Genomic DNA, 21,121 nt, shown 5'->3' on the forward strand with positions numbered 1-21,121 from the left:
ACAACTTTCTAGAATGAATGAAGTGATACCAGTATAAAAAAAATGGAAGAGTTCACTGGTTCATTCAGTTGCAAACTTTTTCAGTGTTAAAAATATGGCTTCAAGAGCAGACCACTTTTTAAAATGTGTTTCTATGCCAGAGTAAAGAATAAAACAACTCTGGTTATGTGTGGTGGGGGCAGTTGATTAGTTAAGAGGAGAAACTTTCCATGACTATCAGTAGAAAGGTTGATGCCTTCACCTCAGGTACTGTTTCTTACTCTTATGTGGTCAGGCTGCCTTCAGTGCAGCACCTGACAAGCAGCTGTTTCTCTGCACCCAGGCATGTAAGCTTACCTGTCCTCTGAATTGCTGGTTATTCAGAAAAGAATGTGAGTGCCACTATTTTGGCCCTCCTGCCCTAGATTTTTCTAGAGATAGGCTGAATTCCAGCAATCAAACATTCTGGCATACCTAGATAAATTTTTGAAAAAGCCTTTTTGGCAATTTTACAGCATCCTGTTCCTGGGTAAAGCTGGGAGCTAATTGAGTGTATAATTACCTCCTGTTAGACATTTAACCAACGGGGTTTTTTTTTCCTTAGTAGTAGGGAACCTTCTGGATATTAATGTTCCACTTCTATCACAATAACTAACTAAAATAGTCCCTCCCACCTGATTTTTACATGGCTTTAGTTGTGCATGTTGCATAAGGGTTTTGAGAAAGTGATTGTTCGAGCAAAATGTTCCTGTTCCAGCCTCTGTTTTCCATAGGTGAGCTTTTTGTTGTTGAGAGCTTAATGTTCTGAGCAAATTATGTTGCAGGTAGCATTTTCTCTGGTTTTACTAGGACAACTTAAAGGCCAGATGAAGTTAATTGAAACTGTTGTTTAGTTGTCACTCCTCTGTCTTGCTTGTATATCTTTTCTGAGCTACCTAGTTCGGAATATTGTGTTTCAGTAACCACACATGTTCAGGTTTTATAAAGACAATGGTATGAAACCAGGCCTGACAATCAGCTCAGTGGTCCAAGAATTATGACACCATTTATCACATAGGAGCTCTGCATTAATTTAGGTGTTGCGTAGATAGTTCTGGCTTGAAAACTGGTTATTCTACTGAAGATAGCTTAAAGCTATGAGCTAAAGAACCACTAATCAAATTTTAGATGAGTAAATTATTTAAGTGATCAAGAATTTCAGATATGTTCCATCTTTCTAGTTAAAATTTTTAAGACAATTGTTAAAGATCTGTTATGAGGGAACTCGTGAACTTTTGGCAGATTATGGTACTGTTTGCTTTGTGGAAAAGATTCCGACTTGCTGTTTTATGTCTGTTTCTCTGCAGAACTGTTCCAGACATCTAACTGCTAAAGAAGCAGAAAAATATGTCCACTATGTCTGTTATCTTACTCATTACTTTAAAACATTCATTTGGAAAGCAAAAAAAGCGAAAGGATTTTCTATTTGTTTTGTTTTATCTTTTTACTGGAAAGTGGTTTTTTGTGAGGGAAGATTATCTGGAACAAGAAGGTTTTCAGCCAAACCTTTGTTCTGTTTGAATGAGGTAGTTCATCTAAACAAATCTGATTGTTGTTTATGATTTTTATTCACTTGTTAATGAAAAATAATAATAGAAAGACTGTCCGGTTTATGTTTTTCAATATAATACATGATTTATTAAAATTACTTTTTTTTGTTCACTGTTAGGTATTCTTTGTTTTTATGGCTATTTATGTATTTATTTTAATGAGGGAGGGAGAAAAACCAATTGCGCTGTTTTTCTGTCTGTGGTTTGGTGAAATAATGATAAGATTCTCAAAAATAAAAAAGTATCTTCTCAATAAGTGAGCTAGAACCTGAATGAAAAGCTAGGTGCTTGTGCCAGGGAAGTTCCACTGCACCAGAGACTGTGGGAGAACCTAATGGTCTCCTGTACTATGTGGCAGACCTCTCCCAGTGTACTAGGACTGGCATGTCATTAAATCCTAGAAATTAATCTGTAATACCTGACGTTCTGATGAGTGGTTTTGCGGGCAAGTCACTCAGAATGGAAATGAATCACACAACTTTCTGCAGCTACAGCGACCATGTCATCTCTTCTTAGCTAGTTCTATTTTGGCCAAGTCTGAAATAGAGAGAATGGAACATTAGTGAAACAGACTTTATAACCTTTTCTATTACTGTATTTTACAAACTGAAAGTAGGGCATTTGTTTCGTTTTTGTTTGTGTTCAGGGTTCCAGATGAATGCATCCTCTTGGCCAATGTTTCTCTTAAGAACTCTCAATGGAGCTGAAATGGCACCTGCAGCATTCTTCAAGAAGGTAAGAAGAAAGGCTTTTCTAGTAAACAACTTCCTATCAATTGGTCCATGGTTACACTTTTAATGAGGATGCTAAGGTATTACCCTGTTGTCTGCAGCAAAGACAGGGAAGGCAAGACTATTATTAAAATTACTTTGATGCTATGGAACTAGACAGAAAGGAATTTGTTTCTAGTCTATAGAGAGGGCAGTTTCTTTTCCTGAGCTTCAAAGTATGGTGTATTATTTAGAAAAGTTGTATTTGCTCATTTTTTGTCTCATGGATTTTAGATAAAATGTATATCACATTTCTTAACAGCACTGTAGTAATGTGAATGTGCACAGAGCAAAAAAAAAAAAAAATTATTAGGGAATGAGACCCACTGGAATACAGTAGTGCCTAGAAAGGTTTTTTTAAAATATTTTCATTGGGCACACACTCATTTAAAATGTAGTGAGAAAGTAGCAGAAAAAGCTATTTGGTTTTTTAAACATGACTCTTGAGTAAGTTACTGTGAAATATGTAAAGTTATATAAAAATAATATTAAAATGAATTGGTTCAATTTTTTGTTGAGGTGATAAAACCCTGTTGTCATACTGAGTGTGTTCTTTTTGGAGTGATACTGACAAGTATGTCAGCAAATCAAACAGTTGGGTTCAGGCCCACAATCACATCACTTGGTGTTAACTTCATATAATTATAATTTTTTAGATAAGATAATATAAATTTTCTGAGGCATGATGAGCCATGCTTCTCTGTGCTAGCCTGCAGCACATCTGAGATGGGCTTGGATAATAACATTCCTGAGGCTGAGGTGGTAATTTGTGTTCTGTCAGATCACAACTCCTGCTGTGGAGGTACACTTATGCCAGTCACATTCCCTTGTTTTTTGTTTTTCTTTTGTCCACTTGGAATTGGTCTTAGGCCAACAGAGTTAACGGAAGCCTATAAATAATGTCCAATGCTAATGAATTTTTCATGGATTAATTGAGAGGTAAAGCTTTTACCAGACAGTTATCAGTCCCCAGAAATATCCATGCTCTGCAAACCTCTTCTTTATTAGCATGTAATAATTTCATTTTAGTGTCTTGGCTGTCTTGCTGCCCAGACATAATGTATTGGTTGCAACCTATTGCTTATGTAAATACTTTTATCAGGGTCTTTCTGTCGTGGAGAATTTTGCTAATTATCCCAGCTGTGTTTGGGGGAATAGAATGAAGATTTTTTTTTTTTTTTTTTTTTTTTTTTTTTTTTGGTGCAGAAGAGCAAAGGCAAATTTGAAATACAAATAAGTTTCCTTGAATGTGTTCTATAACTTCCTGAGAGTAGTGACTATAAGAAGTAGGACTATTGAGGAAAAATAAAGGGCTTAGTTACTTTTGTTTTTTTTTCAAGAGGTCATAGAAATACAAATATTCTCCCATGCATCTTTTTGTAGGAACCGCCAAAACCTGTGCCAAACTGCTTTAAAGTTGGAATGAAACTGGAAGCTATAGATAGAAAGAACCCATACCTGATTTGCCCAGCAACCATTGGAGATGTTAAGGGAGATGAAGTTTTTGTTACATTTGATGGTTGGAGAGGAGCATTTGACTATTGGTGCAGGTGTGATTCTCGAGATATTTTCCCAGTCGGATGGTGCAGCTTGACAGGAGATGCATTACAACCACCAGGGAACAATGGTAAGATGACTAATAATATTGCTTAATTGTTTTTCTCCTCAATTACAGCAGAATTTTAAAAACCAGCTGGCTATATGCAGATAAGACTGAAGATGTGATTTGTGAGTAGCAGACAAGGATGAAATGTTGTTGAATTTTCTTTATGTAGCTTAAAGCTAATAGAAATTGCAGGGAAATAATTTTTGCCTGTTCACAGTATCTCTGGGAACATGTTTTATTTAATACTGTTAGGAGGACTTCTAATGGCCTCTAATTTTTGTGTGCTTGTAAAGAATCTTGAACTAGATTTTCTATTTGTATTATTGATAGATACATGCTCCTGTGTAGCAATACTAATGTATTGGCTGCTGCTGCAGCGCTTTGTTATGCTAACTGCTAAGTAAAATAGTCTTTGCTTCTGTGATGATTGCAGGTCTACGCTATATAGTTAGTGTTTCTTCTTTCACACTCAAAATTCTGTCTTGCAGCTGCCTATTCGGAATGCTTTGTCATCCTCTTGCCTTTAGGGATGTTTGTTGATCAGGTGATAGTGTCTCTTTAACTAATGGCTACTTCATAATGAATAATTCTCTACTTTAGAAAGAAGGGAAATAGCATGAAGAGGGAATTCTCACTGGAAGTAGGAAAGGAACAGAAGCAAGAAGGCAAGAAATCAGTAATGTTTCCTGGCCTTTCCATTCCCATTGTTTTTCTCAGTCTCTTGCTAGCAGATCCAAGAACTGTGTGGAAAGTCTAATTGTAATTAGTTAAGAGTACCTCTGCATCCTTGCTCTCACCTGCCTGTCTGAAGTTACTGCTAGAGGTCGTAGTGCCTGGAATCGAGTTCAGTCCGTTCTGACAGATTTCAGCAGAAGAGTAACTACGTGTGCAGCTGTGTGTTCAAAATGATCTGCTGGTACAAACCTGCAGTGAGAGGGAAAGGGGAAAGTCAGATGAGGACGATGTACACTTGATCAGAAGTCATCTAATAGGTACCACACTGACCTTAGTCTTAATGTTTCTGTGCTCCCAATCTTTAGAGTCTTTCTCAGCTTCTTGAGAAGGTTTGACCTTGTCTTAGGCTATCATGAATGAGATGTGGTGTAACGGTTAAGTTAACGATTTCTTCACTGGAGATATTCCAGAACTATCTGGACACAGTCCTGTGCCGTGTGCTCTGGTATAGCCTTGCTTGAGCAGGGAGGTTGGACCAGATGACCCACTGTGGCACCTTTCCACCTGACCCATTCTGTGATACACAAGAGAGGCTGTGTAAATAAGTGGCATAGAAGTTTTAAAAAAAATTTTTTGATAGTTTAGATTATTGAGTCCAATTTCATCTTCTGGAAAGAATATTATTAAATTGTTTAGTCTACTCCAATTTCACTGCTGGAAAGCTAGTGATATTTTGAGGTAAGATATCCAGAATCTTTTCTTGCCTGATGAGTGCTTGATAGAGCTCAAAGTTGTTTGACAATAAGTAAAGCTGATTATGTAACCCAGTTCTTCAGGTAATAAACCAAACAAAATTCAGACTTGAAATACCTATCCAGGTAGGATACTCTTGCTTTGTAATGAGAAATAAAACACTCCAGACATTAATAAAATCTGAAGCAAGGTTCTTACAGATTTGTAATTAAAACTGAGAATTTTGGACATGTAATAGAAACTGAGTGCAGAGAGGTGCAGGCTGGAGTGTTTTTTATTTTGATTCCAAAAGTGAGGCCAAAGTTAACTGCAGTTTTATTGAAATTCTGTATTCATTTTTCCCCATTCTGAGCATAAATAATTTGTTATTTCTATTTTGCTTTGTACTGTTTTTCTAATTTATTTTATATTTTGTTTCTATGTGTCATACACACTTGTTGAATTTACATAGCTGGATGAAATACTTTTTGCTCTCAGATTAGGTTTTTCACTGCTATTTGATTGCTGTTGAGCCATTAAACAAGTGCAATGACAATCCTTTATTAAGATGTAAATAATAGCTTCAAGAAGTGTATAATCAAGTCGTTTCAATTCAGAAATATGATGGTGTTGTCAGGATTCTTCATTATGTCACACTTAACACTGACTAACATTACATTATGTCACACTAACATCTTCTGTTAAGGGAGAAAATATGACAGGTACTACATTGGAGGGATTTGCTTGAAATATTGAGGTGTTATTCTGGTCTGGACCTTTTCTGTGCTGGTTACCTCAGTATTTCTGGCTTGACTTTCTGGAACAGAAAGTGAAAATAATTGACTTAAGAGCAGCTTGAATTCCAGAGTGAATATGAAAAGTATTCTTGATTTTTGTAAAGCTGAAAGCATTTAAATATGTTAAATCACTACTTAGAGAGCTGAAAAAAAATATAGTGGATTTTGTGAGCATGTACATACAAAGCCAGTATCCTGCAATCTAAGTATAAAAGCAATAAAGGATGAATCAAATTTCATCGATACCTAGGACAACAATTTCCTGCCTTAGGTTGTATTTTGGGGTCAGTTTAACCTTTTGAAAGAGAGATGAAATGCAGCAAGGGAGACAGTATGAAAATTAGGGAAGATTTTATTTCAGCTGTCTACTGTCTTAGCTTTTCAGGATGCCCAGAGAGAATGTAAGATCTCTGCCATGGGAAGTGTTGTGTTTAAGAACAATTTAAATACAGGCTTCTAGGATGTGGGGGAGTTTGTTCAGACCAGACTGATTATGTGTTATTTTTACTCTTAATAACTATATCTTCGGTACCTCTCATTGGTATTAGACAGCTCATGAACTAAGATAGAAGATAATACAGAGATATTAGGTGAAAAGATGTTTTGGACCAAGTGTTGGTACCCTTCAGGCCCTAATATTTGTGCTTATGTTTTGTCTTTGGTCCTTATCAGAAGATGTGACTTCAGTGGACCTGGCTGGATGTCAGGATATGTACAAAGTGGTATAAAATGTACCATTCAATGTTTATACTATTAGAAGCTGTGCTTAGCTAATATTGTAGTTTGTGTCATTAGAAATATCTCTGATAGTAGTAATTGGTTATGTATGGTTTGACTTCAGTGCTTGATGTTGGCTTGCTGCCTCAAGGTTAATATTTTAAGGATGCAATAGATTGTTTTCTCTGTGTCTGTTGATCATTTAAATGCTTTTAGAGATGACATGTTACACATACACTGTGTTGTGAAAAGTACCTAATGAAAGAGAATGACATGGTAATGTCTGTGCTGGAGGAGTCTGAAGGATCATCTGCTCTTGAAGGCTTTCTCCAGCACTGGCTGAAAGCAGATATCTGAAGAAAAGCATGAGCATACAGGAGACAGGTTTGCACAAGTGTTCCTAGTATCTGCAGGATACATCTACAGCCTTCCAAGCCCAGAATAATGCTTTTATGCTGGTTACCTTCTCAGGTACTCAGCATAAAAGGAGAACTTGATCTAACCTGTTCTGTTATGTACTGGAGCCATCTAAACTTTTAGCACCTACAACATAAAGCATTCTCTGCTTGAGTATATTTTTTGTGGTAAAGGAGATATTAATTTTCCTTGCTGAACTTTCCTAGTTTAATTTGTTATCCTTGGTTTCTTGTACTGGAACAGGTTATTGTACTTCCAGTACTTTTACAGGAAGATTTTGGTTTTGTTGATAAGGGATCAGTTTTATTCCCCTGGTCACCCTTGTCTTTCTGTACTGTTTCTTTTTCACTGACAGCATTTTTGAGCCATTGGATCCAGAAGTGCACAATATATGGAAACTTTAGTGACATAGTGGTGCCTTCTGTTATGTTTTTCGTTCCTACCATAATTATTCATTAATTGGTATTTGGGATTTTTGGACTTTTACTGATACTGTGTGCTTCCTTGGAGTGAGTATGAATGCAAAAAAAAATTCAGTCTTGTTCCTTTAGTGTTACTTTCTGCATTTGCTCATTCTTAAATTTGGTCATCTCTTGGGTCCATGTAACTTCTGCTTTTGATATATTTAAGAAGGCTTTTAAAATTTTATATCTGTTGCGTGTTTTTTTATTCACTTTTTTCCTAGGCCAAGTGTATTGTACTTTTCTATTTAACCACAATAGGTTGTATTTTTTACTTTACTCGGTTGAATAATAGAAATCTGTTTCTATACTCAAGAATATTCTTGGTATTCTTGTATAGCTCTGTAGCTCATTGTATTTGGGGCTTATGGTTGAAGTAGGCAGCAGGTGACTGGAGGTTGTCAGAACTATTTCTATTTGCTCTTTCTGTATAATTCATTTTACTGTTTAGTTATTACATGTAAATGGCAGTTACTTAGGCAACCCACCTCTTTTATTTATAATAGAAGTAAAACCTTTTTCATGAAAGAGAGAAGACAAAAGAACAACTGGGGACCATCCATGTGGGAAACAATAAGTAGTTTCACCTGCAAAGATTGATTTCAGTATCAAGTAATATCTATCATTTAGATGTGAACAGCATCAGGAAAGAGAGGGATCAGTTTCTACATATCCATGATCCCCCCAGCCTATGAAGCTGGATTTTTGAAGGATGAAGGTGATGCAAAGAACTCAAAAAGTTGGAACTGCTCTCTGCACTAAAAATTTGGGACGCCAAGGAAGATGATAAAGTAATTTTTAAAACCCCAAAAACCATGATACACTATAGCTTTTACCCTTAGTCATATTCTTTCTTTCTCTCTCCTCTGTCTCCCTCTCTTCCACACCCTGTGTCCCCTCATTGCTTTTCTCCTAATTTAGTGCATTTATTGTCAGTGAGAGCAATCTTCTTTCATTATGCTAATCAGGGTGCTGATGTTAAAGGTCTCCTTCTAAAACTGTCTGCAGCAATAAGAATATTATAGGCTCAAGCAGAGCTTTAAAAGTATCTTATTTGTCTATTTTATGATTTCTTGGTTTTACTTAATTATCAGCCATGTTCTCAGTGTTTACTTTGTGGAGATTTTACCAAGCTAGATAGATACTAGATATAGTCTTCTCTGTTGCTGATGAAATTATGTGAAAATAGCTGTTATGTTTTCAGCTGAGTTGTACACAAATATGCAACATCAGTACAAACCTAAGTTTGCAGATGAAAAACCCTGTTTGCAGATGAAACAAAAGAAGTGTTGAAACTTTAGACAGAGCTACAGTTAAATCTGTGAAGACTCTATGTTGTTTAGAGTAGCCAAAAGAGTCAGATAAGCATGGTAATTAAGTTTCATTAAAGAAAAAAAAAGTGAAGTGGTACAATTTCATACTGCTGGAGGTTTTATTTTTCTGTCAGTGCAACCAGCTTTTCTTCACGAGCAGATCACGGTAGTTAAATCAGGCACATACAGTAAGCAGATTTATGCTGTCTTCAGAATTGTACATGAAAAACTCCTCAATGCTTCAGGCTAAAATCTGATTTGCCACATTCTCTCAAATGTTAAGCTTTTTTTATTTGGTATTAATGTTTCTTGACATCCTGCAGCAAGGCTTGGATAGTGCTCCTACAGGGCAGTAATCACTTAAGAAAAAATAGAGATTTTGCCTTTCCCAAAGATATGACCTTATTGTAAGTCTAGATTCCTTTTTGTCTTACCATGTTTATTTATAAGGTAATTGTAATTTTCTTGTAAATTGGAAGTTCTCCAGCACATGGAGTTTTGCCTGCTACATGGATTTTTTAATTATTTTTTTAAAATTTGCTCTTGTTCAGGTCTTATGGACACTGCAGGTATTTCAGTATACTCTAAACTGAAAGTTGTACTACTGTACAGACCTCCCACCTGCAGCTTGAGTAATAAAAGATCCTGTGGGGACTAAGTACTAAAGAGTTACTAACCTAGTTATGCCAAGCCACAGCAAATGGTTCTGATGCCTTACTAGTGGATGTGATTGAGTGGATATTTTTAAAATCTGTGTTAATAAGTGTAAGCTATGTCCAGAGTATCAGTGCTGTCATTCTGGTACTGAGACAAAACAAGTTGTGGCATTGTACTATCCATGCTTTGTGTGTCTTTTTTCCTTCTCTGGGAGCTTGTTGCATTTTATTGTCTTGTTTTGGGCCCACCTTTCTTCTTGGTTATGCTATTTGGGAAAAATAATGACAAAACCAGGGCAGAATCAGTAATGATTGGGTTAAAAGTCACGTTGTTAAATTTGTGCTCAATGTGTAGAGCTGGGCTTTGCCAGGCTTGTTGAAAGATTCATCATCACACATCTAAGTTTGCTTCAGGTAACGCAAGTTGATGCTGTTTTGATAGTTTGAGTTACTTGCTTGCTCTCTTCCTTGTCTTCCTTCCTTCCAGATTATCAACAAAATATAGGAGTTTTTCTTTTGTTGGGGATTGTCCGGTTTGGTTTTTTTGCTAATGTGGTGCAATGGCAACGTTTGTTGAAGGGTGAGACTAGGATCTGGCTTTTTACAGTTCTTGGTTTCTGGGGACTAACTGAAAAGATCTTCCAGAAGTCTTTCTTTTGTTTTCCCTGTAACCTTCCAAGTCCCACATATCCCTTGCCCCAAGCGATGTGTGTTAATTTGATTAGCAGAGGGTTTTGATGGATCTGAAATGGTATTTTCAGTGGTTGGTTCTGTAGGGGCTGGCTTGCCTACCTCTTGAAAATGTGGCAGACTGAGGATGGGAGTGAAGGACTGAGGGACTGAAGGTGCTACAGTGCTGCCTGGGGAAGTCTTTTTCTTTCAAATAATACTTTTTCTTTCATCCATTTTTGTCTTACGTTGCTTGGCAGCTTCCATTTTGCCTTTTAGTCCTGTCTAAGGTAGGCTAAAATTTTTTGCAGAAGACAGAGACTTTTTATTTCTTTTGTTATACTGGTAACAGAAACTATAATCTCGAAGGAAGAAAATTTCAAGCTGTAGTGTCCATGTCTTGCCAAGGTGAACATTGAAGTTTCCAAGAGTGATGTTGCTTTTTAGATAGCAGAACAAGGACTTATAACTGATTTTGTATCATAGCAACATATCAATTAGTGTCTTACAGCTACCTCGTAACCAGAGGTAATCCAAACACAGATAGGAAGAGGTGGAATGTATTACAGATAGTTATGCTTTTGTATGGCTCTGTTGTTCAATTGAGACATAAGGACATAAATTTTTATAATCCTTGGCAGTAAGCTGTTTTGAAAAATTGCTAATCTTTTCCACTTCCTTTGCCAGTTGTCAAAACTATCATGATAATAACTGACTGTATTAAAGAAGGTTAATTTTATAGTTAAAATTCCAGGCTAGAATTCAGGAGATATGTTTCCATTACTTCTCCTGTGAAATGCTCCCATGGATTTAGGGTAGGTTGCTAAATATCTTTGCCTCATTTTTTTTGTCTGTACATGGCAGAAGGACCAAGCTTTTCATATTCTCAGAGGAACATTGGGTTTATATATTGGGGGGGGGGGCGCATAGGAACAATACTACAGTACAAATAGAATAATTTCTGTCTTGAAAGAAAACCTGGTTTTAAAAGTGAACTACTTGTTTTACTGGCCTAATTGGCACCTTCACCTCAGGTGGCAATTCTGTGTTCACAGAATGCATTGGCAGTGAGCCCCTACCTTGCTTTGTATAATTTCCTATCAGCTGTTTTAAGTCTTGTCTTGTAATTGCAGTTCTGTGACACTAGCTGAATAGGAGATTTATAATGTTTAAATATTACAAATCTGAACCTTTTTTTCCCCCGCTTTCCATAAAAACATGGAGTGAAACTGTCACTGCTGATTATTTGAGGGAATTTTACTAATTAGAATTGCATGAGAATTCAGGCTTTTGAGCTGTCATCTGTTCTATCCCCTTCCCAAGTACTGGAGGTTTCAGTAGCTTCAGATTTCACAGTTGTCTTAAATATCTTACTTATTCTGGCAAGAGATCTTGGAGATAACATTCTGGGGTCAAATTTTGCAGTTCTGCCCTTGTCTGGGCAGTTTTTCTGCTTCTGCAAGCAGAATTTGGCCCTCATGTAAGGTATAACCTTTTGGGTCCTTTTCATGCAAATGAGCTCAGTTGATTGCAGTGGATCTGCTTGTTTCATCGAGGGACTGAGTTTGTGGCCATGCATTTCCAGGATGTGAGTTCCGAGATACAGGATTTGGGGTTTCTCTAATATTAAATGTGAAGTTTGTAGGTAGGTGTTGGGATTCTCACAGAACCGTTAGAAAGGGGGTGGGGCAGGGGAAGAAAGAATGTTTTGAAAGAGAAATATTTGAAAGTATGAAAGCTGTCAGTTGCATGAAGGGCTGTATACCTATAGCCCACACAAACGTGGCACTGTAACTAGAGCTCTGTGAACTTAGCGTGGCTGAGTTGCTAAGATTTCTATGGTAAAGTATATCTGTGTAGTGTGACCTCTGTTCTTCAGTTATTGAGGGTGCTTGTACAGATTTTAGCTGTAAACAAGATATTTGGGAAGGAAAGCCATGCAGTGCATCCCATTCCTGAAACTGGAGTGGTGGATATTTGTGTAGATGAGCAACATGACACAAATGCTTGATTTTGTTTGTGCAAATGAGAGGACCTTTGTGATGCAAAGCAGCATCCTCAAAAGGCAAATGGGCTTTTTTGGTTGTAAATATCCCAGCTAAATACTGCAGTAATTGCAAGCAGAGCTTGGCATTTTTCCTCTCTATTCTCTTCATCGTTATATTTTAACAAGTTCTCATGAGACTATTAAAATGTCTTAGTTTTTGGAACATGTGGCCTAGTGGGGATAACTCTGTCTACAGATGCAGTGGGTTGGCAGCTTGATTTTGCATGTCTTTTCATTTCCCCCTAGATCCTGTGACCCAGTGTAACCTTTGGTCTGCCTCTGAAGGCCGGGGTGAAGGAAGTATGAGCAGGTGACTGATGATCACTGTCAATACAGCCTGCAGACAATATGGGAATTACTTTAGCAGTCTCCCACTCCCTTTCGCTCCCCCCATCCTCTCTTAAATCAACAAATGCAAATAGCAGCTTCCCCATTTGCTATCTCCAGGAGGCTGCCCAGGCAGCATCGGCTTTGTTGCAGTCCTGCCTATTAAAAAAGCAGCTTCAGCCCTAGGCAGAAGGAAAAATATCAAGTGGGACCTGATTCCCCCTACCCCCTTAATGGTTAATGCTGCTCATATTTGGTCCTCTGACGTATACAGGTAGGAAGATGCTGAGATAAGGCAGTGCTTGATGCGTGTGGTTCAAGAGGGCAGCATGAAGTGGCTGGAGCTGTTTGCATTGTTACTCTTTGTCTGGTAAATGTCCTTCTGGAAGGGAGTAGGGATTGCCCAGCGTCCAAAACTCGTACCTGTGCTCCTAGAACGTGTTGACTTGAAAGTAGTGTGTATTTAACAACAGCTGTGTCTTTACCGTGTGAAAATAGAAAGCATTTGCTAGATTTCAGCATAGGCAGAAGCACAAAGAATTTATTAAACAATATTTCTTTACAAGGTCGTGATTGCTTTGTTCTATGCATAGTTGTATAGCACAAATAAATAAAAAAGCTGCATTTTATATTGTTGAAGTTATAATACAATATGCAGTATTGTCTTCTACAGCATACAGTTGATATTGTTTTGCTTTCCAGATATACAGCTTAATGTGAGTTGTCGTTCAGCAATTCAGGAACATAAGTGTAATGCTGTGCCAGCATTTGGTTAAAATTCTGTTCATCTTATTTTAAGTTGTCATTGCATATGGAAGTATGTTTTGGCATACCTAAATAAAAGGAAAGTGATCCCTTTGTACATCCAGAAGGTGGTCCTTCCCAGATACCATGGGATATCAGGTCTACATTTGATGTATTAGGATTGCAACCAGCCATAACGAAGAGATTTCTTCTGAACTGCCATTTAGGAATATTAGATTAGTAACTGAATCAGGCAAATAGCAATGTATGTAAATGTTCCTACTGCTTTAGAAATGTGTGTCAGTAGTACTTGTATTTATAAGAAGTCTGTGTGCAGTGTGTATTTCATCTTGCAGTGACATTTTCTGTTGCAAATACTTAATAACAGTTAACTCCTGAATAAAGATACAAAGGTAAAGGAACAGTTGTAAAGCAAGGTGCTGGACTGTTAAGTTGAATATAGTTCATGGAGCTAGACATTAAAACTATTACTCAATCTTTAAATATGTTATTTTTTCAATCTCTCATTTTGAAAGTGTATTTGTGTTTTATTTTTTGTTTTACTTCCTTACCAGAAAGCTTCAGCATACTAATATTTTCAGGGAAGAAAGATTCCAAATTCACAAAAATCTATAATTAATAGCCCTCTATGCTCCATTTCCAGTATGAATTAGTGCATTGAATCAGGTACTGGTGACTGACAGTCAAACCCTGCTTTAACTCTGACTTGCAATACTTCTCTAAGTTATGTCACATTAAATTTATGGTATTTAAGGTTGGCGTGAATCACATGAGTTTCATGATCAGCAAGATGCAAAAGGCTGTGATAGGGACGGTGTGACAATAGAAAGCTTTCTAATTTTAGTGTAAAGGTTTCAAATTATTTCAAATTTGTTGTGTGTTTCTTTCCCATACCTCTCAACAAAGGTGGTTTGATCTCAAAAAATTTTCCTATTTGGTCTTCTATTTACCTGTCCTGCAACTTATGCTTCTGTCTGCCTACCAGTGGTTGGGCCAATGGAATGGAGTATTTGTTTGCCACAGGAACTTAATATTTGCTTTTTGTTGCGCACAGGTGCTGCTGTAGCAGGGTGCAGTACATATTTTCATTGAGGATATGTCCTCATGTTCTGTTCAGCATCCTTATGGTGTTCTAATCTGTCCATTGGGAAGGGAATTGTTAAAATGAAACCATCATTATTTCAGAGAAGAGCAAGTTGGGTGGAAAAGACCTGTTCACTAGGAAGTTTTAAGTTAATGAAATCTGGTTAAATCTTAGAGCCTCACACCAGATTATAATGCTGTCACATAATATACATATTGGAACATATCCAAGTGGATATCTGTGGGGATCCCATATTGCATTGGGATGGGAGATTAGTACATCTTATGGGAGAAAATCACTTCAGTGTTAAGAATGAAGAAAAATGCTACTTTGTGTTTGATTTTTGGAATCCCTTCTTCAGAATGGCACCAGGTAGAAAAATCTGGGTATGGTTATGTGAGCTTAACTTTCTAAACCAGCATCTCAGACTCATGAAGGACATTTTGCCTGCCATCAGTTTCTCCTTGTCATTGGGATGATTTTCTTTGCTGCTCAAAGTTGTTTTGTAGCTCCCTAGAAGTAGTTTGCATGTCTAATAATCGTGGAAAATGCTCTTAGCAGAAAAGGGATGTATTATAGGCTGTATAATTTTTGAAGTATTTTGAAGGCCTTCTTGATGAATGGCACTTTATAAATATTGTAATTAAATTATGGGAAGCATATTTATAAGGTGAGTAGATTAATTCTTGGATTTTTTTTCCCAATTTTTATTTGAATGTTTTTCTCTTAGGGAAGTCCCTCTAAAAGAATGGGTACAAAGAGTTCTCTCTTTGGCTTCAATGAAGTTCTATAGTTTCATGCCAACCACTTAAGTTCAAAGTAAAAAGTATATTCATTTTACAATGTAAATTGTGCAGTACACTTTTATTTTTTTTAAGCCTTTGTTAGAAAAGTTGCTTTCCATTGTTCATTTTGAGGTTTTCCCCCCCTTCCCTTTTGTTTTTGTTTTTCCTCAGTTTCCATTACAAAGAGCAGTGCAAAAATCCAATCTTCCCCTTCCAAAGTGACCCGGCGTTCAATGCAGTCTCCACAGAAATCTGCTCCAGTACCAGCGCAGCGGGGCAGGAAACCAGGTCGGGGCAAACCCCCTGGACAGTCTGCAGTTCCCAAGAAGGGCAGGTCTCCTAAAAACATTCCCCTGACAAAAAGCACCTCTCATACTGAAAGTCTTAAAACAAGGAAAAAAAGTTTAAAACCTGGAAAAAAGGTTAGTCCTTATCTACTACTTTACTTTATATTGCAAAATTTTGTAGTGAGATTTTTTTATTATTATTACTTAATTTTCTGTCTTCTCTTCAGCCTTCAGGGCTTTACTGTTTTCAGCAACTGATTAAAAGAAAAAAATTAGAATAGCTCTTCTGGAATATTTTAGGATAAGATCCTGTGGATTATTTTATATCCAAACAAGATTACTGTTTTATTTATGGGTGAGTAATTGGTGTTGAAAAATGCTATTCTGAAATAGAGAGACAGGAAAGTCTTTAAGCTTTTTAGTTTGGGTTAGTTTGTTACAGAACCATATATATAGCTTGCGGTTTTTGTTTTTTTTTTGTTTTTTTTTTTTTTTTTTTCAGGTTTAGAAACAAAGAATTAAAAACAGTGAGGGCTTTATTGCGTAATTTAGATTTCTTAAGCATACAGCTGGATTTGCCAAATGGATCTCATGGTTACCCCTAATCCTGGAGCTTCTACTGCCAGGAAGCAGGAAGCTTCTTTTTCTCTAGATGTGGGCCTGATTCTGCCCTGGTCTGAAAGGCGTGATGCATTTCTCCCTGTCCAGCTGAGTCAGACCTGGAGTGCTGGCAGCTGCCTCCAGCTTCAGCTGTGGTGGAGCAGTTTGGTCAGGGACACATTGGAGCTGCTGTCCCCTCACCCCACTGCCACTGACACCAGCGCTGGCGGATGAACAGTCTCCGAGTGAGCCAGTTCAGGGAGCTCCACTGGTAGACAGCTGGTACAGCATCCATCCCTCCTACTTCCTTCTTTGTCTGCTCCACCCCAAAAAAGCACAAATGCTACAGCTGCTGCAAGGAAGAATAGGTTCACAGCAGGGCAGACTTAGGGCAATTTGGATTGCCATGGAAGTACAGTCTGTTTTCTGAGGCTTGCTCATGCACAGCAGGCTGTCCAAGAAGAGTAGCAATCCTGCAATGTCTTTCCTGAGGCAATTTGAGTCTGGCCTTGTGTTCCTTCCTGCTTTGTATTAGCACTAGTGAGGAGGTGGAGGACAGTGATTTTTCCTGGTGGTTTTGGAGGTTTTTATTCTGTTCATTTGCCTTTCCTCACCACAAGAATCGAAAAGTAGAAGTTTTGGGGCTTTTCTCCTCCAGTCTTTATCAGTATGGGCTGTGGGATTTATTCCTGAAAATGCATGGGAAGAGTAGTGGCAAGGTGGGGATTCTCCCTTCAGTGATTGTGTTGATCAGTGTGAAGTGCTAGTGAAGTAACATTATTAGAGCATAGCCTGAAGCTCTAGTAGGAAACTAGAAGCAGCACTTTGTTGAAATGATGGATCACAGGAGAAGAAATTATTTTGGGAACCATAAATTGAAAGTTGAGTCTGCCCCTTGCAGTCAGACATCCAAACCAGTAGGCTACTGATGGAATTGGTCTTCAATTTTGTTTCTCTCTTACTTGGTGTATAAAAATGCGCAGCAACAGAGATTAAAGAGGAGAAAGGTGGTCCTATCCAGACTTAGCTGGTGAGTGGGGTGTTCTTCATGAGTCTGGACAGGGCTTTAAAGGACAGCATTGAACACAGGACTGTCATATCTTAAGGTCTTTCTCAGGTGTGGAAGGTTGTGCACTTGCATGTAAGATTTTTTGTCCTCTAGTTCTCATTAAAAAGAATTTGAGAGGCTTTATCTATGTTTTGAAGCAGTAGTTGGAGGCACCTTGCCATTAGAAGAGGTTTCTGGATGTCTGAAAGTGTCTGCTTGGAGCATTTGACACCTGGTTTGAGTGAAGTGCTTGGGGGGTACTGTTCGGGGAATGGGTGTTAGTGCTGACATTCCCTCTCCTGAGGCAGCAAATCTGAGGTACCTCTATGTACTTCTGATTTCCTATGTGGGACCAGGCAACAGAGAGTTAGGTTTTGCAAAATATAGGATTGATATATCTAATTTGGGATTTTTACTTTGTTAACTTTAGCATTAAAAACTTGAAAAATTAGCTGCCTTTGAGAATTCACAGAAGGCTGTTTTTGCTTTGGTATATGGTTAAATTGCCAAGATGTTATTATACATATGTGCAAACTTTTCTTTGGACTATTACACCTGTTCGCATAAGGGTAAAGAGAGGAAATGGAGCTTTGTGGGAGTTCTGCACAGACAGGGTGTGTCTGACATGAAATGCAGCCATACATCCTGTACACCTCACAGTATGTATGCAAATATGCAAGTGGTATGTGCGTAGAGGCTTGAAAGTGTTTTTATTCTTCCACCCACCCCCCTAGACTGATGCAACTCCCCCCCTAGATGTTGCACTAAGTGGTTGTGCTTCAAGTGTGACCTGGCTATTTGGTGTATTTAGGTACATTGGTATCTGTTTCTCTGCAGAGTTGTTTGAGTTTCTTTGCCCCTTTAGGCTTGTTATGCTGCAGTGTTTATCATTTTGCAGATATTAACTTCTATTATACAGCTAGAAATGTTGAGCTGTTGCATCATTTTTCGCCTTTATTTAAATTTTTTCTAAGGTCTGTAAGTATGAGATGTGTGTTGGATTTTGTTCTTCATTTGTTTCTCACAGCTTGCACTGTATGTTTTTACTCTTCATAATAGAGAAACCTCTGTACATCTCTTTCATTGTTTTAAAAGTACACTTGACATAACAGTGCAAATAATTCCTTTCAGAATTTCTTGAGGAAACCCCCTTGGTCTGAGTGTGGGTACCAGCTCTAAACTCAAACCCACAAAAAGAATTTTTAAGCATGAGGGTGAAGCTGGTGAAGTTGTCCTGGTGGTACAAGCTGTGAGCCCTACTGTCTGCAGGCAGACAGAGCTGGTGTGCCCTCCCAGCTGGCAGGGGCCAGACCAAGCCCCTGTGCCCAGCCCTGGTGGGAGTGTGTCCTGTCTTGTGAAACACCACAGCTCTGGGCTCACAGCTGGCTGCCCATCACTGGGGGTGCAGAATGAGAGCTTCAGCTGAGCAAGCATAGTGTGCTATATTCCCTTCAGAGGGAGAAGGTAGGAAACAGCCAGCTGGTCTCACCACACATATGCATTGGAGAGTGGATGGTTCCTCTTAGTTAAGTGTTTGTATTTTGTTTTCATGCCTACATTTTTACCCATTTCCTTATCTTTTCTCTTAATTTGACCACTCATTTTTGGTAGCGTGGTGCGTCCCTGCCCCCACAAGAAACCCTGCTACAGGCAACCTTCAGGAATGTTGGACTTTAGATCAAAACCTCAGTCTTCTCAAGTGCAATTTTGTTCCTCTGTATTAAGGATGGAGACATTTCTGTCCTCCATTGTTACAATAAATGGTCAATTCCTGACAAGTAATACACCGCTACTTGGTTCTGTGCCGCCTGTGCCACCTCATCTCATTCACAATGCAATGCCAAGCTGTGACAGTCTATTCCTTATGTTCATGGTGATTCCACCCAGTGCCATACTGTCAAGTACTTTCTACAGCCAAACCTATCTTTTCTGAACTGTAAGTGGCACAGATTTTTTTTCTTTAAAGTGCCCTGGATTTCAGAGGAAAGTTCTTTTCTTCTTTCTACGTGTTGTGAAGAAGTTAAGCACTGCTTCTTTTCAGAAGGAATATATTCTGATTGCTTTCTACATGGTTTTCAATACATTACTTGGAAAATAGGCTGCTTCTGAAAGTGTAAAGGATAAATACTGCTAAATGGAAGAGGGCTTAGCCTTCCTTAGCAAATTGACTGAATTTTTACTTCATTAGATATCAGTTTTAATGGTAAATCCTTACCACGTGACCACAAGTCTCTGCTGCATTCAGCAGTGTAAAGGCCTTGTGTAATCTCTTACATTCCTAATTTTTGGAAGGTAAGAGAGTCAAAATGTTTTCTGTTCTCATGCCAGAATAAGTGCTGAAGGGAAAAGCGATGAACTCTTGATTTATTATTACTTTTATTTCTATGTATTTTCATGGTGTGTCAAAGGAGTGGCCTGAAGTTGTGTCAGAGGAGGTTTAGGTTGGATATCAGGAAAAGGTTCTTCACCCAGGGGATGACTGGGCACTGGAACAGGCTCCCCAGGGAAGTGATCACAGCACCAAGTCTGACAGAGCTTGAGAGGTGTTTGGACAAGCTCTCAGGCACATGGTGTGACTCTTAGGGATGGTCTGTGCAGGACCAGGACTTGGACACAATGATCCCTTTGGGTGCCTTCCAACTCAGCATATTCTGTAATTCTGTGAAATATCTTCCACGTGCACATCTCTTTTCTAAACCCCAGTCCAAACCAAATGACAACAAAATTCTCTTTTCCTCAGGTGAACAAGGTAATGCACATGGACCAATCTCTAAATCACTGTGCTCTGAACTCTGGTTATCTGTTATATGATAAGCTGCAAATAAGTTTGCTTTGGGAGAGGAAAAGGTTTTGGTAACCAGCATGACTGGATTGTAACTACAGGCTTGTTTGATATCTTGCATGAAGCACCTGAAAATTCTTGGAAGTAGTTACTTGGGAATTTCAACCCCTTTGAAAACAAGTTGAGGGAAAATACAGGTGCACTGTAAATGTTGACACCTAGGTGTGACTTGGGTTTTTTATGGCAATACATACACAGCCCAGTTAACTTACTTGAGCTGTGATAAACCCAGCTGGAAGGAAAATACCTTGAAATACCTCTTCCTAAAGTTTTTAGAAGAGTCGTGCATTGGTATATAAAGCTTTTTCTTTTCTCACATTTTAGGTAAAGATGGGTAAAGGTGGGTTCCTTTTTCTAAGTCATTTGTCTTCCACTGCATTACTAAAGTAGGTGTAACTGCAAATTGACAGTTTCTGGTCTTCTTTACTTGAACTTTCCCTTCTCTGCTGTGTGTGTTACTTTTAGTAAGGAATACACACATTCATTAAGATGTTAGCTGATAGCAGGAAGATTGTGCAGACTCCTTAAAAAACACTAAACATTTTGACTCTGGGGTTTTTTTTGTTTTTTTTCTCTTAACAGAAAAAAATGTTGCCAGAACAACTGACTCCTGCATCTCCTTCTCCTCAACCATCTCCTGAGGGGGAAAATGGCACTACACAGATACTTAAAGATGGAATCAGTTTGTCTGGTGGAACTGCAGCAGTTATATCCACAGGTAAAAGACAAAAAAAAAGTGTGTGAAATTGATTCCATGTCAAGCAGTTACATTTTATAAAGAATGTGCTGCAAACTTACTACTGTAAATCATTATCCAGCTGCCTTATTTTTAAAAATACTTGTAGGAGCCACAGTTACTCTTCAGAACTAGTATTTTGATGCCCATGTTATAGCAATAAGGGCTGGGGCACAAGGATTTCTGATAGATCTGCTAGACCTGGCAGTTTGTTCCTGT

The 21,121-nt window shown here is 38.2% G+C and overlaps 1 protein-coding gene across 1 annotated transcript in view; it reads left to right on the forward strand.

Moving 5' to 3' along the window:
* The window catches only part of SCML2 (Scm polycomb group protein like 2), a 58,038-nt gene that overhangs the window by 19,523 nt on the left and 17,394 nt on the right, over nt 1–21,121 (forward strand). Inside the window, exons 6-9 of the mRNA XM_083881387.1 lie at nt 2,215–2,303; nt 3,722–3,965; nt 15,561–15,811; nt 20,749–20,884. Of these exons, the coding sequence (XP_083737513.1) occupies nt 2,215–2,303; nt 3,722–3,965; nt 15,561–15,811; nt 20,749–20,884 (720 nt within the window). The remainder of the gene's footprint in view (nt 1–2,214; nt 2,304–3,721; nt 3,966–15,560; nt 15,812–20,748; nt 20,885–21,121) is intronic.

Source organism: Zosterops lateralis, assembly GCF_965231275.1.
Source record: "Zosterops lateralis genome assembly, chromosome: 2".
NCBI classification, from domain to species: domain Eukaryota; kingdom Metazoa; phylum Chordata; class Aves; order Passeriformes; family Zosteropidae; genus Zosterops; species Zosterops lateralis.